This window comes from Protomyctophum bolini (assembly GCF_963924005.1).
Source record: "Protomyctophum bolini genome assembly, chromosome: 19".
Classification (NCBI taxonomy): domain Eukaryota; kingdom Metazoa; phylum Chordata; class Actinopteri; order Myctophiformes; family Myctophidae; genus Protomyctophum; species Protomyctophum bolini.
The window spans coordinates 29,160,563-29,175,703 of record NC_137880.1 but is presented as its reverse complement, the minus strand read 5'-3'; the positions used below and the strand labels follow the sequence as shown (position 1 = coordinate 29,175,703).

Sequence of the window (15,141 nt, the reverse complement as noted above, 5' to 3'; positions counted from 1 at the left end):
GATAGAGACAACGGTAGATTGAAAAGCCAATGCTGAAGGGAGACCCTGCTGTGGGGATTTCATTTTCCCCAACAGTGGTGTGCCTGGCTCCAGCTATATGGCAGGACCAACCACTGTCACCCCATCAAGCCCACCAGAGGATACTCCACAGTGGGCATGTCAATACTCTTGAGAAATCTCCCTCTGAAACCAATTGGTCCTTCAACCTCAACATCATGGTTTCCCAATTTAGCCATGTTTCTCCGGTGCTTTTGCTCATAAATTACCATTGTAATGAACGGTTCATTCAGATATGTGGCTATGGGGATAACATATTTTGCCCTTGAGCAAAGCCCCAGACTGCTATAGTGTAACAGTTTATAATGTATAGCATTTAGCAGATGCGTATCCAGACTCCAGAGTGACTTGAGTGCAAGATCAGAGTAAATGTCATGAATTCAAGTGCTTCTGTCTGTAAGTGCTCCCAAGACTATATGAGATTGAAAAAGGCTGGAAGGAAATATCTCTCTCACCTGGATCCTCTGCAGAGCAGTGGAGGCCTCTGCAACGCTCTGTGGTACATCGAAGCACTTGGCGGTGCTGATCTTCGCATTGACCAGCCACTGCTGGAAGTCCCTGAGGGCGGCTCGGAACCTCTGCTCCAACAGACGCTCTTTGTTCTGACATTCCCTGGATGCCCGTAGACTCAGACTGGAGGAAGACAGGAGAGTCACCTGAGTAATTTGCTAATTGTTTAAGCTTGCACAGTTTCCTTGCCATTTCCTGGATCAGATTTGTGTGACCTCGTGACGCATTGCCAGTTTCCGACCTTTTCTCCTGTCTTTGTGCACGTTACTATGTGGCCAGGCCAGTTTGTAAACAAAGCTACATAAATCACAATGTGGCGTTCAGTGGCAAAGTCGTACTGCTGTACACGAAAGATTGTGATGGCATTATCCCTGTGTTGACAAATTGGCGTGGGCATTTTAACTAGTGTAGAATGTCACAACCACACAAGTTAAAATGCCTATACAGTATGTCGCTTTGGCCGAAATAGTGATCTTTTATTCTTCATATACCATAAATAATGCAACTACAGCTAAAGTGGTTCAAAAGAGCAATGTTGGTGAGATTCACTGAATAATCTAGTACAACAAGTTAATAGTAGTATTTACCTTCTTAGATGATCAACTACCACTTTCACAATATGTTCACTAAATCAGGAATTTCCTGGTTGTGCAGACATGTTCAATGCAGAGGTGGTTCTGTTCTATGATGTGAGCTGTGATTAGTCTCCTTTTGAGTGGACATACAGTACATATGCATACTGTACATACAGTACAGAAAGATAGACAGAGTGTAAAAAAGGGATTCAGTCACTGAAGAGGGGTGCAATATTTCCATCGGTACAAATGTTAAAATAGTGTACACACTGTACTGACAGTATGAAGGAGGTCTGTAGGGCTTTGGAGATGAGGAGAGATAAATGGGGCAGGTGGAGAAAAGGGCTAAGCGGGTGAAGTGGAAGGAATGAGAGTTGCGGTGCAGATTGGGGGATGGGGGTTACAGTGTAGAAGGGGGTTGAGAGAGAACATATGTGGGGTGGGCGAGAGTTCACAGGGGTGAAAGGTTGGAGGCAATGCGGTTTGACAGGTTGATGCCCATGAGGAGAGGAGAGCGTATTGGAGGGAACATGCGGTGATACCCAGGACAAGGGCAGGTGAACGGGCCATTTCAAAGGGTTGAACATTTGTGACATTTTGAACTTTCTTGATCATTGAGGGAATTGTTGCTACTTTATGGCATTAATCATTCCTCAGCCAATTTTACCTCTGTTTTAGTAATCGTTGCAGGATGGTATTGTGAGGAAATTCTGGAAATAGCAGATCTACAAACTCACAAAGTGGTGAGCTCTGCTATTTTGGAACATTGAAAATTCATCAATTCAAGACAAATTATCACGTGTAATGACATGCCCAAAAAAGGGACACACGGTTGAAGTGGTTAAGCAACAAATTATTGTATTATTATTATTTGACAAAGAGGGGAAATTTTATATGAATCTTGAACATTGTTAAGTATGATGATGAGATTTCTCATTAGCCTCATTATATTGCGAGATGCAAATAATGGAAAGTGCAATGCAGCAATTATTAATGGTCTCCAAGCTATGTACTGTAGAGGTCAACATGTCAAGGTCACAACAAGTCAAATCCACACCTGGTATAAGTCAAACAATGTTATTATACAGCACTACTGTAGCACACAAAGCTATACTTTCATAGAATATAAACTACAAATTGTGTATCTAAAAACTACTTGGGTTTCATATCATGTATTGTTTCATATCATGTATTTGTGTTTGTTTGTTGGAGCAGGAAATGTGATGAACAGGAAACAAGGTGAGCAGCTGTTTCAGCAATAGGTGCTGTCCAAAGGGACGTATGAGAAACTGGCAACAAGGCACACACACACACACACACACACACACACACACACACACACACACAGACACAGACGCAGACACAGACGCACACGCACACGCGCACACGCACACGCACACGCACACACACACACACACACACACACACACACACACACACACACACACACACACACACACACAGACACACACACACACACACACACACACACACACACACCCTTGAGTATTAATGATGTGAGGCGGGCATGAAAGGGTAACAGTGGGGATGGAGATGGCCGCGTGCGAGAAGCAGTTTTTCTGCTGTGACAAACAAAAACGGGCATGAGCTAAAGAGGAGAGGAGAGGGAATACTGCCCTTTAGCCTCTATCTCTCTTTTTGTATCTACTCTCTCTCTCTCTCTCTCTCTCTCTCTCTTTCTCTCTATCTCTCTCCCTCCTTCCACAGTGTCTAATGCAGAACAGGTGCAAAGAGTTCACAAGCCAAGTCTAAAAAAAACTAGGGTTTTTTTCCCTCTTTTTTTGTCTGCCTTTGCCAATCTGCAACCAAAGCCAACCGACTAACGTTCAACCAATGAACTTTAGTCACAGAGCTTAGTCACAGCCCTCGACAATTTCAGTCTGTTCTGTTTTGGACGAAACACGAAAAACTAACGAAAAAGATTTAGTTCCATATTATTGTATGTATGGATCTATTGACATAATTCATGTTTCGGCACATACAATTTTGCATGCATGTAAACATAAATGTCTCTATTCTTCTTGGGGAAAAAAAGTAACACAAACATCATGCATGAATGCTAAATGCACAAGTGCGCCCACATGTGGGCTTGAAATTAGTCATTTCTAAAGGGCACATCCATCCATCCATCCATCCATCCATCCACAGGAAAATCTCTTCAAGTGTCTTTTGCCTCGTTTTCCTCTATGGCGCACACTCCGTCTGGCATAAAATGAAACCGCGGGAACTACAGCAAACCACAAACGAAGACAGCAAACCAGCAGAGGAGAGGAAAGCAGGATGAATGTCGCTTAGCAACTGGTGGCTGTATGTCACTCTCCATCCCGTCTCCCTGCCACCTTTCACCCTCTGCTTGGCTAGAAACATGCTCACTTTCACAACTCTTTCCAGAGCCATTGGCAATGAGTGGTGCATGCCATGCACACCCACCCCAGACACACATGCATTGTACACTTATAAACTCCCGCCTACATTCCGCCCCCACGCGTTTATTATGCATAATTATTACCAAGTCTGTTCAGAGGTGGCTGCTGTAACCATTCAAGTGCTGTTGTGGGTTATTGATATATTGTGTAATTTACAGGTCGAATGAGTTCGTCTCTTCGCTGTGCACCCCGAGGACCTGATGCATATCTATTTATTGTTCCGTCGCACACAGTCAAATCCTCAGTGTTGATTTGACTCCAGAGTGTAACGTGCAAATGGGATGAAATGGACCACTACTACACTACTTGAACACTGAGGATTTTACTGTGTAGGCTACAGTACACACACCTACAGCCACCCACAGAGGCACAGATACACAGTCAAACAGTGGTACTGTACATGTTGCTCACCTGTTGTGCTGTTTGATAAGAGCGGTGACCCTGTCAGACTGGGCACCCAGATCTCTGGAGTAGCGCACCAGGTCGTTCAGCTGCCCTTTTAACTTCTCCGCCATCGGTTCAGCACCCTGCAACCCCTCCAGAATATCCTGAGCAAGAGGAAAAAACACACAACCGGGTCAGCGCGAGTGTGTGTGTATGTGTGTGTGTGTGTGTGTGTGGGGGGGGGGGGGTTCAGGGAGGGACAGCCCGCCCCTGGATCTTCATGACATCCTTCAGTAACGACACAAACGACTGACACACACATTCCTATTCACACTCCGGCTCGGTCCTTTTCACTCTTCTCACGCGTGCACGTGCGCAGCCACACACACACACACACACACACACACACACACACATACTCACAGAGCAACGTACTGCTGGTACAATAGCATTGCTGTTCTTCGAGGAGTGTGGCAGGAAAGAGCCTGGGATAACGGTCCGCTGTTTCTCTCCAGCATGCCTCACATTCTGCACTCAAACACTCATGAAATCCCCTCCCATAAAATATGTACACTACAGGCTCCCGTTCTCTCTCTCTCTTCTCTCTCTCTCTCTCTCTAACTCTCTCTCTCTCGCTCTCTCTGACGTACCTCCAATAAACAGTCCCCTCCCCCCCTGCCCCCTCTCTCTCTGACTCTCTAATTCTCTCTCTCTCACAGAGTAATAAGTACAGTAGTGCACTCTACTTACACTAGTTGTTCCGCATGCCCTCTTCTGCTCCTCTCTCTTTCCCGTCTGTCTGTTGCTGCTCCCTCCCCTCCCCTCTCCTCTCCTCTCCTCCCCTTCTTGCCTGCTCTCTCTCTCTCCCCTCCTCACTTTCCCTGTGATTCTGAACTCGCTGCTCTCTCCTCCCCTAAACCCTCCCTCATTATTTTCGTATCCCTCACTTTCTGTTTCCCTCTTGTTTCCCTACATGTCTTCCTCACATTCTCTCTCCTTCTCACATACACTCTCTTTCTCACACACACTCTCTCTCTCCCTTTCACACACTCTCTCTCTCTCTCTCTCTCTCCCAATGGAATTCAGCTGTCAGCCCTTGCAGATGCGGGAGGGTTCCACACACACACACACACACACACACACACACACACACACACACACACACACACACACACACACACACACACACACACACACACACACACACACACACACACACACACACACACACACACACACACACACACACACACACACACACACACACACACACACACACACACACACACACACATCACGTAATCAAAACACGCTTCCTGTGTCCAAACAAAGCTGGACACAGGAAACAGAGCTGGAGGAGGGGAGAAAGTAAAGGGGGTGGAAATACTCCTCCTCTGTTCCTTGACAGAACCCCTTATTAAGTAAAACAGGAGAGAGAGAAGAGGGGGGGGCAGAGACACAGAGACAGAGACAGAGAGAGAGAGAGACACAGAGACAGAGACAGAGAGAGACACAGAGACACAGAGACAGAGAGACACAGAGACAGAGAGAGAGACAGAGAGACACAGAGACAGATACACAAAGACAGAGAGACACAGAGACAGAGAGAGAGAGAGAGAGAGAGAGAGAGAGAGAGAGAGAGAGAGAGAGATAGAGACGCAGAGAGAGAGCGGCATGGCCAGAGAACGCTTCAAAGAGACGTATTAGGGTGTATACAGAAAGCATCCAGGCCTAGCACTGACATGCCCCCTTTGAGCATACCGAGAGATCCCAGCACTGTAAACATCCTGTGCTAAATGTAAGCAAAGCGGTAGGAAGGGGAGACTGTTCATAGAAACTACCTCCGCGGCAGGAAAAGACATTACTACCGTTCACCTCAGCTCTGACAAGTTGGCCCCGGCGGGCAGTGATGGGCCAGTGAGCCGCCGAGAGGGAAGGAGGGGACGATGATAGATGGAGAGAGGAGAAAGAAAAGGAGGACTGGCGAGGAAGCGATAGTGGAGAACAGTGACAAAAAGTCCCACAAAAGAAGGAAGGAGAGAGAGAGAGAGAGAGAGAGAGAGAGCATGGGATATTGCAACTGTCACTCCTCGTCCTCAGCCGTTCCGGCAAAGCTGATTTACAGACGTAATCAGTTTTTAGTCTGGATTTGCAAATTAAATGGATAATTACCGAGAGGAAAACTCATCGCCGTATGCAGAGGATGCATGTCTGCATGCAGAGATTATGGGTCTGTACAGTATGTGTGTTTGTGTGTGTGTGTGTGTGTGTGTGTGTGTGTGCATCCTTGCCCTTCAATATAACTGTTGACTACTGATTTCCAGTAAACAATTAAGTAAAAACCACGACTAAAGGGTATTTAACTGTTCTAGTAAACCAAGACACAATAAAACAGCCGAGGTTTGGAGAGCAAACAGCCCAATGTATGCTCTGCAGCGTGATTACCATCACACGTCTCAGAAAAGAAACACCGTTGCACGACTAAGTATGAATTGGGCTTAGGAGTACCACACAAGTCCATCCATAGTACCTTAGCCAGCAGCCAGCCCTCCACGGCCTCCTCCCCGTTGCTCCACCCCTCCGCCCGACCCAGCCCCTGGCTCCACTCCCTCAGCCGCCCGTCCAGCTCCTTAAGCTCCTCCTCCAGCCTGGCGGTCAGCCGCCCGTACTCCTCTTCGGAGGCTGCGGCCGTGGCCAGGGCGCCCTCCAGGCCGTCCCTGGCCCGGAGGGCGGCCCCTTCCCACTGCTCCAGAGCCTGGGCCAGCGCCCCCAGCTGACGATCCATGGCCTCGCAGCCTCCCGCGGCCGTGCGTTCCGCCGTGCACGCCGCACTCCGCCGCACCCGGCTGAGACGCTCGCGGCCCTCCAGCAGTCGGCACTCCACGCGTTCCTGAAGGATGAATGCAGGATGGATGGATGGATAGATGGGAGGGTAGGGGGAAGAGGAGAGAAAGTTGCTACGGAAACAGTGTCTACGGAAACCACAGCAACCTCCAGATATAGCATCGATTCTATTTAAAGCTGGCTACATAAGGGTCTACACACTATCTCTATGTGTCTCTCTCGCTCTCTCCCTCGCACAATTTTCTTTTTCTTCTGTTGTTGTTTGTTTTGAGATACAATTTTCCCTTATTGCCGTCTACATACATCCTTTTCCCTCATGGTTCATCCTCTCGCTCACGCTCTCTGTCTCTCTCGTTCGAAGAACAGTGAGAGACAAAACGACGTGTGAATATATAAATACTTGAGGTATTTGATATGCCGAATAAGCCATGGGGGGAAGCAACAACTCTTCACTTCAGAAAAGGAGAAAATACAATATTTAAACTTGAGACCACACTGGCAAAATCTCTGAGTGAACAAATGCAACCAAATGGACCTGTAAGAGTCAACTGGGACATTTGGCCCATAAGGGTCCATTTGGTTACAATTGTAAACGGATCCATTTGGTTATAATTTACTTGTACACTCTCAGAATTACAAATGGATACAGTGTAACATTACACCTTTACTCATTTTATACAATCAAAGGATTGTATACACACAAAACAGAACGGCAGTAATTACCTCATATAAACAACCACTTATGTTTCTGCTTCTGCTGATATGCTGCACGCTGCAGCTCAGCACGCACACACATATTTTATCATGTGATAATTGGGACCCATGTGTGAAATTTACATGCAAATCTATAGTTTCTCACACATTTTCTCAGCTCCCTAATTGCGGAATTACTGAGCAAGCAGAAGCATGACTTCCAAGTTCATGGGTATCATATTATAGACTGAGAAACTTGGATATACCAGGAAGGAACCAGTTCAGCAGCATCAACATTATTCTTCAAAAATAAGTCTCAAAGCTGTATCAAGGTAGAATTACATTTTATTCTAAACTCATGAAATTCTCACATAATAAGGTAATAAGGGTTGGAAATTATTTTACAACATTTTATTATTTATTAACAAAAAACTAGATACACCTTTCCTTCTTTCTTTCTTGAGCTCATTCTAAAACACACCACTGTTCTACAGTAACTAGCCTTTCTATTGTGTCAGTTATTGAGCAGTAGTTTTACCTAAACAATGGCGGACTCGCCTTTTTTTTCTCTCAGGAATTTTATAAAATTCCTAAGAACAAGAATATCACCATTTTTCACACTGTAATTTGAACTACTATACTGCATTACATACAGTACATCCATGTTACTTGGTGTTTGAGGTCAGGGATGGTCTCATTAGCCACCTGCTATACCCTTCCCACACCTTTATCAATGAGCCCCTGTATCAAGGACAATTTTGGTGCCAGAACAATACATAATTCCCTCTGCTGAGTACCAGGGCTGCAATCCTGAAGCCACTGTTAACCACTTAAACCCTATAGTGTACACTTGACCCAAGGGCTCTATGCTAGGTCTGCAAGTATTTCCCTCTATACCAAATCTCACAAGCTCACAGGGATCTGTGACCTTCTGGTGTAGAATGTACTATTTTGGCAGAATGTTCATGTCAGAATAGGGACGCTAGGGTTAATTTTGTTGATTCTCTGCATCCTGTTGACCTGAGATCAGATTCTAAAAATGTCTCTACATCCTGACAGTTTTCTGAAAAAGCTATATTTCTATGTCAGTGTCGTTCTTCGATTTTTCAAAAATAGCAGACCTACAAGCTCGTAGCGCGCCACTCGGTGGCGCTATGAGCTTGTAGATCTGCTATTTTTCAACAGCTAAAGCATAACATAATGCTAACACCAAAAGGGGTTCCCGCCCAAAATGGGTTAATAGTTTTTGTATTGAGTTGTGCTTGAAATGTACCTATTCTGCATATACTGTTAATGAATACTTCAATCAATCAATCCTTACCCTCACGTCAGACAGTATCTTTTTGATGGAGGCGGAGTCTCCGGAGGTATCAGACCAATGCTGTAGCTCCTCCCCTGCTGACATTAGCCAATCAGTGAGCTCCCTGACGGCCTCCAGGTACTCCTGGTGTTCCAACACCACAGCCTGCGCCCGGCGAACTCTCTCCTAAACAATAGACACAAGTAGTCGGCTAAGAATTCATTCATTTTTGGTTTAACTATTAGGTTATAATATAATATTAAATTAAGACGAAAATAGCAGAAGATTGACGAGCTTGCATTGTGACACATTGAGCTCAGCTTGTCAAGTCAAGTCAAGTTTATTTGTATAGTACATTTCACACGACAAGCGAGGACTCAATGTGGTTAAATCTAATACAATACATATAAGAATAAGAGTACCAAAAGCTATACAAAAAAGAGAATTATATAATGATTAAAAAATTATATTAAAATAAAAATAACAACACATTTCACAATCTAGCTGGAAGCTAGTGAAAATAGGTATGTTTTTAGTTTGCTTTCAAACAAAGACAATGTGGTCGCAAGGTAGATACTTTCTACAGAGCACCATATTTGTAGATCGGCTATTTTAGCAAAGTACATTTTTGATGGATGTTGGTCTGTATTTTGTACTATTTTCGCTTATTATATGACATGCCCAGAAGGAACACAAGGGTCATTGTCATTAAGAATGAATTAAGAATGTGGATTAGATTCCACAAAACCCTCATAATTATCTTGGGACATTTATATGAGATTGTGTGAAGCACCCCCCATACCTCCACCAGAGTTGTAAGGTCATCAAACTGTGCCTGCAGCTGGGTGCGGGCACCGTGGTTAAAGCTGGCATCTCCAGTCTTCTTGAAGAGCTCCCTGGCCTTTTCCTCCAGGCTGGACAGCGCCATCTGGTGGTCCTCCAGGTCAGCCAGTAGGGCTCTGAGTCTGTCCAGCTGAGCGGCTTTCTCCCTGGGCCCTGGCTGGGGCGTGAGGGGGGCACACACCTCCGCCTCCACAGCCTCCATCCAGCATCGTATCCCGGCTGCGCTGTCCAGGTATCCCCCCCACTGGGACACAGTCCATTCTAGTCGACTGGAGTCGAAGAGAACGGACGTTAGCATGAGTCTACGGCTGTCACTCACATGGGAAATGTACTGCATGTATACACAGAAAATACTGAGCAAATAGTACAGTGCACTGCCTGAGTGCAGATAGCACGGTAACCCCATCTGGGGGGCCAAAAAGTAAATAAACATTACAGGTCACTTGATTCATTCAACAAAATCCACTGGAACCTTAAACACAGTAATCACATTTACTTTAAAAGTATTGTGTTAACATGTACATGGTAATACATGTACATTAGTGTAGTTTAAATACAGGATATATTACACATATTGTGTGTGATAATGGCTAACTCACTTTCAAGGGATGATCTCATACACAAGCACATGTGCTCTCTCACACGCATGCTCGCACATGCGCGCGCACGCACGCACACACACACACACACACGCACACACACACACACACACACACACACACACACACACACACACACACACACACACACACACACACACACACACACACACACACACACACACACACACACACACACACACACACACACACACACACACACACACACACACACACACACACACACACACAGCGCCATCTGTTACCCCTGCACACATCAATAACGTTAATACCCCCCGTCTTTGCCCAGAAACACACACATGCATATCCACGTTGCCTGCTACCCTTTTTACTCCCATTAACCCGTCCCTCTTAGAACTCAAACACACCCCATTCATTCACTATCATCCACTATTTAGTCCGTAATGAGATCAATTTATTGTACCACAAGGGGCCATAATCACTCAATTAAACACATACAAGCATGCACACACACCAACCCGCCCAGGCACCCACCCCACACCCACACACACACACAGCAGAATCAGAAGATCAATCAGGGTTACAAAAAGAGACAAATGTGTCTCATTATGTAGTTAACCTAATAGTAATTGATTGGCCATGGCCCATGACATGACAAAAATGATCTTTCCGCCAGGGGAGTACCTTCTGGCTTACAAGGTACAGTAACACTAGGTGGGTGAGTCTGACTCTTAATAAATATACAGTATACATACTTTGTTTATGATGGCACTATTAACCACACAGAAATGAAGAATCTGTGCCAAACACTGGTAGAATGGGCCTGTTGTTGAAATGAAATGAAAAAGCCTAGTTCACAGTAATCAATAAATCATCAATTACTTTTAATCCCACAATAATATAGTCTGTTAAAAGGCAGTTTCTGTGCGTTATACCCTTCCTTATCTAGTATGGTCCAAGAATGAGTGCCAAGCCTATAATGAGGATATTATGCTAATATTCATAGTTTTAAGTAAAAATGAGGAAAAAACTGTCAAAAATATTACCAAAAGATGTAACATTCCTCATCGTCTGAGACACTAGGAAAAGGTCCTATGTGATGGGTCAAGGTGGAAGGGGTCGCTATACAGTACCTGTGGCAGCTCATGGCGGTCACCAGCAGTGTGGTCCACGCGTCCGCCACTTCCCGTAGCTGCGAGCGGATGGCTTCCTGTCCCGTCTCGCCGTAGCAGCGCAGCGCCAACTCACCCTTACCCACTGCCATGTTCAGCTTCACCTCCCCCTCACCTTTCAGCAGCAGGATGTCCTGCCGAGGCGGAAAGGAGGTCAGTGGGACAATTATGGTGTTCCACTGTTCCCTTGCTGTACAGTAACTCTCACTCTGAGGATGGAATGGTTTCTCAGGCAAATAGCCCCCCCTTGTGTTTATTCCACAAAGTACAAATTAAAAAAGGACTGCATTATGCTATCAGAGCAAATGACAATTGAAGTTATGTGTGTGTGAGACAATGTAAGCATGCTTGTATGCTAATGTAGTTGTAATGTGTAATCTTTCTGTGTATGCCTACATAGTGTTTCTTCAATGACTTTATTTTGGCATCATCCTATTCACTCAGATGGTTCCAAAATAAAGTCATTGAAGTGTGCAAACTTTAATTATGTTTTTCTTTGATCTTTAATTGCCTCCTTTGAAGTTCAGAGCCTGCCTTTAATTGGCATGTGGATGTGCGTGACCTGCTTTGATCCTTGTTGCCCGCATAGTGTCCATATGGAAAAACATTAACATGTGGAGGATTATTATATTGATTCTTAATAGTTATAACTTGGCATTGTATGTCAGGTGCTGTTTGATTGATAAATTACGTTGCCACTATGTACAGTATAGTGAACATCAATAAGTCATCTACGCCTGCATGTGTCAAATTCCTGTACATCGATTGTGCTGTAAGTGACAACTCAAGTGATCTGACATTGTTCCTTCCCTGCACTTACTGTAATTCCCTTTCTTACCTGTACCGCCTCCAGCCTCTGCTCCAACTGCTCCTTTGTCCCCATGGTGCTGTCCACTGTCCCCAGCCTCTCCTGGATCTCCTCCAGCCAGGCCCACACGCCCTGCAGCGTCTCCCCGAAGGCCTGGCTCTCCTGGCAGCCACGCAGCCTCTCCCTGGCTGCCTTCAGCAGGGCCTGGTGCTCCATCTGGAGTTGGCCAGTCACCCTCACCTCGCCACCTGACCCCCGGCCTGCTTCAGACAGAGACTGGGCCTCCTGACAGAGTCGCTCCACGGAGCTCCTGGCAACAAGACACGCACTGGACTGGTCATACAAGATCATTGAAAATGTCCCCAACAAGCGCACAATAATATCATGCTCAGTGTTAAAGCCACAATCCATAACTTTGTCCTACCCACGATTTAAGCCAGGTCTCTCTAACTTTCTCAATGGAAGATTAGGTGGTCATCTCTACTTCAGATGTACAAGTTATATTATTGTATAACATAACCTTCCCAAAGAAATACAAATGTATTCATTAAAATAATTTCAATGATAATAATTCATAATCTGAGATGTGTTACTCTTGGTGTAACACATGGATCATTTTACTGTGACAATACTGTGTGCAAATATCATTGACATCATTCAATGACATTATGGCATTTGATCATTGCCTCCAGTGTGTAGAAGCATACTATAACGCAGTGTAAATAAAACAATGCACACATGAAAGCACATGCACAATGTGTGCACGTACGGAAACACAGACACGTGCAAGCAAAAACACAACACGTGCTCACGCAGACAAACCTTCTTGATAACAGCTCCTTGTGGAGGTTTTCTATTCTTTCCAGTTCATCAGTGCTGTCAGGAACTCCTTGTGGACTCTCTACCTCAACAACAGGCTCCTTCTTCAGGTCGACGTCCACCTGTTGCAGCCAGCTTCTTATACCATCCACACTTTCATCAAACCTGGAGAGGAGAGGTGATTGACAGACATAACATTCAACATTTATACTACACATGCATCCTGGAACTCAAATAGTAACATTAACACTTAGAATTATTCAGTATAAGAGTATACGTGTGTACACGCATGTGCGCACGCATGCATGCCCTGACTCACTCACCCTTTCAGAAGGTCGATGCTCTCCTCTAGTGCTCGCTGGCTCTGTGAGCACCTCTCCTGGTAGCTTCTCCAGTCCCTCTGGCAGGAGGAGAGCTGGTCCTGGACCTGCCCAGCCCCAGCCTTGGGTAGGTGGAGCAGGAGGCTGTCAGCCTCCTCACGCACCTTTGACAGGCGGTGCTCACCCTCCAACACGCGCTCCACCGACACCTGTCGATACCAGGGGGGGAGAGAACACTTGAAAGCTAGGTTTTACCTTTAAATTGTTAACGTGATTATATTAAGATGTTTTTTTAATGATCTAGTGTAGGTGTAGGGAGGCTAACATATTGATTCATACTTTTCACACATCTGACCATTAAATTATGAAGGAAAAAAGTTGGTATGCTGACCGACAGATAAAAATAAACAGTACCTTCAGCCTGTGCGACTTGGCTCCAAGGATGGCAACATCCCCTGATTGGCTAGAACATTCTTTTAGCTCCGCCTTCAGCTCTGTGAGCCAGGACTGAAAGTCCTGAACCAGTTCTGGTTAGTGGAAGAGCAAAGACAAAGTGCAGATGAACATTTGAAGAGCGAATGAGTGTCAGAGGAGACCTCCTATAGGGATGTGGTGAAGAAAATAAAGGGGAGTGAAAAATGAGAGAGAGAGTCTGACTGAAGGAGCCAGAGGGAGGAGGGCAGAGGAGAGATGCACTGAGGCAGATGGGAGGTGTGGGTGTGTCTGAACAGCGCAGCGCCAGGTTGCCTTGGCAACAAGCCCAAAACGACTCCCTCGACACCAGATGTGATGAGAGCGACATTACTCTCAGAGGCACAGGTGCTTAACAGTGAATGTACGTACGTGTGTGCAGCGCAGGAAGGCGCGTGCCAATCGGGCGAGTGCATTGAGAGAGCTCTGGGGATAATCGAGGCTAATCGAAATTGAATCTGTTGCACTGCTTTCATGTAAGGACATTACGTTATGTTGTGTTGTACTGTATTGCTGAGTGATTGACATTCGATATCTTCTCATATGGTGGTCAATTATAGAGATAAAGTACCATCTGCTGATCTTGTGCTGTACCATGAACAATCCAGACCTCTCAGGCCATTTGGGACAGGTGTGCTTTCTGTCCTCAGAATCAGAACTACAGGAGATGCCAGCTTTCAGTTTTTATGCACCACATACAGTATCTGGAACAAGCTACAGGTCTGCTCATTTTTTTTATATGGGCCTATACATTTTTTTGCACCGAAAATGTTTGTTTTATTTGTCCTTTAATTTAAATTAATGTCTTAATGCTTCCCTTCTGTTGAAATGTGCTATACAAATAAACTGGCTGTGCCTTATGTCTTGCCTTACCGGTTCTGTAACTAGTATTGTAGACTCTATGATAATTTAATTATAGTATACCAAATCCCCTTTGTTAAAGTGAAACAACTCCCCTCAATTAAACAGTGTATCTGTCTAAAAATCTAACCTCCCAAAAGACTGTGATTTATACTTAGCTGCACTGCACACCTGTGTGTCACACACCGAAAATAGCAGCTCTGCAACGCATTGTGAGCTTGTACTGTAGATCAGCTCTATTGTGGGTGCACGATATCAGCGCACAACAACGTTTAACAGGGTTTTTATCACTGGTGTAAAGTACATTTACTTAATGTACAAATTTTAGGTACTTTTACTTTACTGGATTATTTCCAATTTTCTGTACTTTTACTTCTACTCCACTACATCTCGGAGGCAAATATTGTTTTATACTTTTATTCCAGTACAATTATTTGAAAACTTTAGTTACTACGT

General features: G+C 45.0%; 1 protein-coding gene across 1 annotated transcript in view; it reads right to left on the bottom strand.

Annotated features, from left to right (window-relative positions):
• The window catches only part of syne1a (spectrin repeat containing, nuclear envelope 1a), a gene marked incomplete at its 5' end in the record, with an annotated part of 166,459 nt that overhangs the window by 104,310 nt on the left and 47,008 nt on the right, over window positions 1-15,141 (bottom strand). The window contains 10 exon segments of the mRNA XM_080790461.1: window positions 513-690; window positions 4,001-4,137; window positions 6,504-6,863; window positions 8,832-8,996; window positions 9,613-9,922; window positions 11,368-11,540; window positions 12,245-12,524; window positions 13,037-13,198; window positions 13,357-13,562; window positions 13,768-13,880. Of these exon segments, the coding sequence (XP_080646587.1) occupies window positions 513-690; window positions 4,001-4,137; window positions 6,504-6,863; window positions 8,832-8,996; window positions 9,613-9,922; window positions 11,368-11,540; window positions 12,245-12,524; window positions 13,037-13,198; window positions 13,357-13,562; window positions 13,768-13,880 (2,084 nt within the window).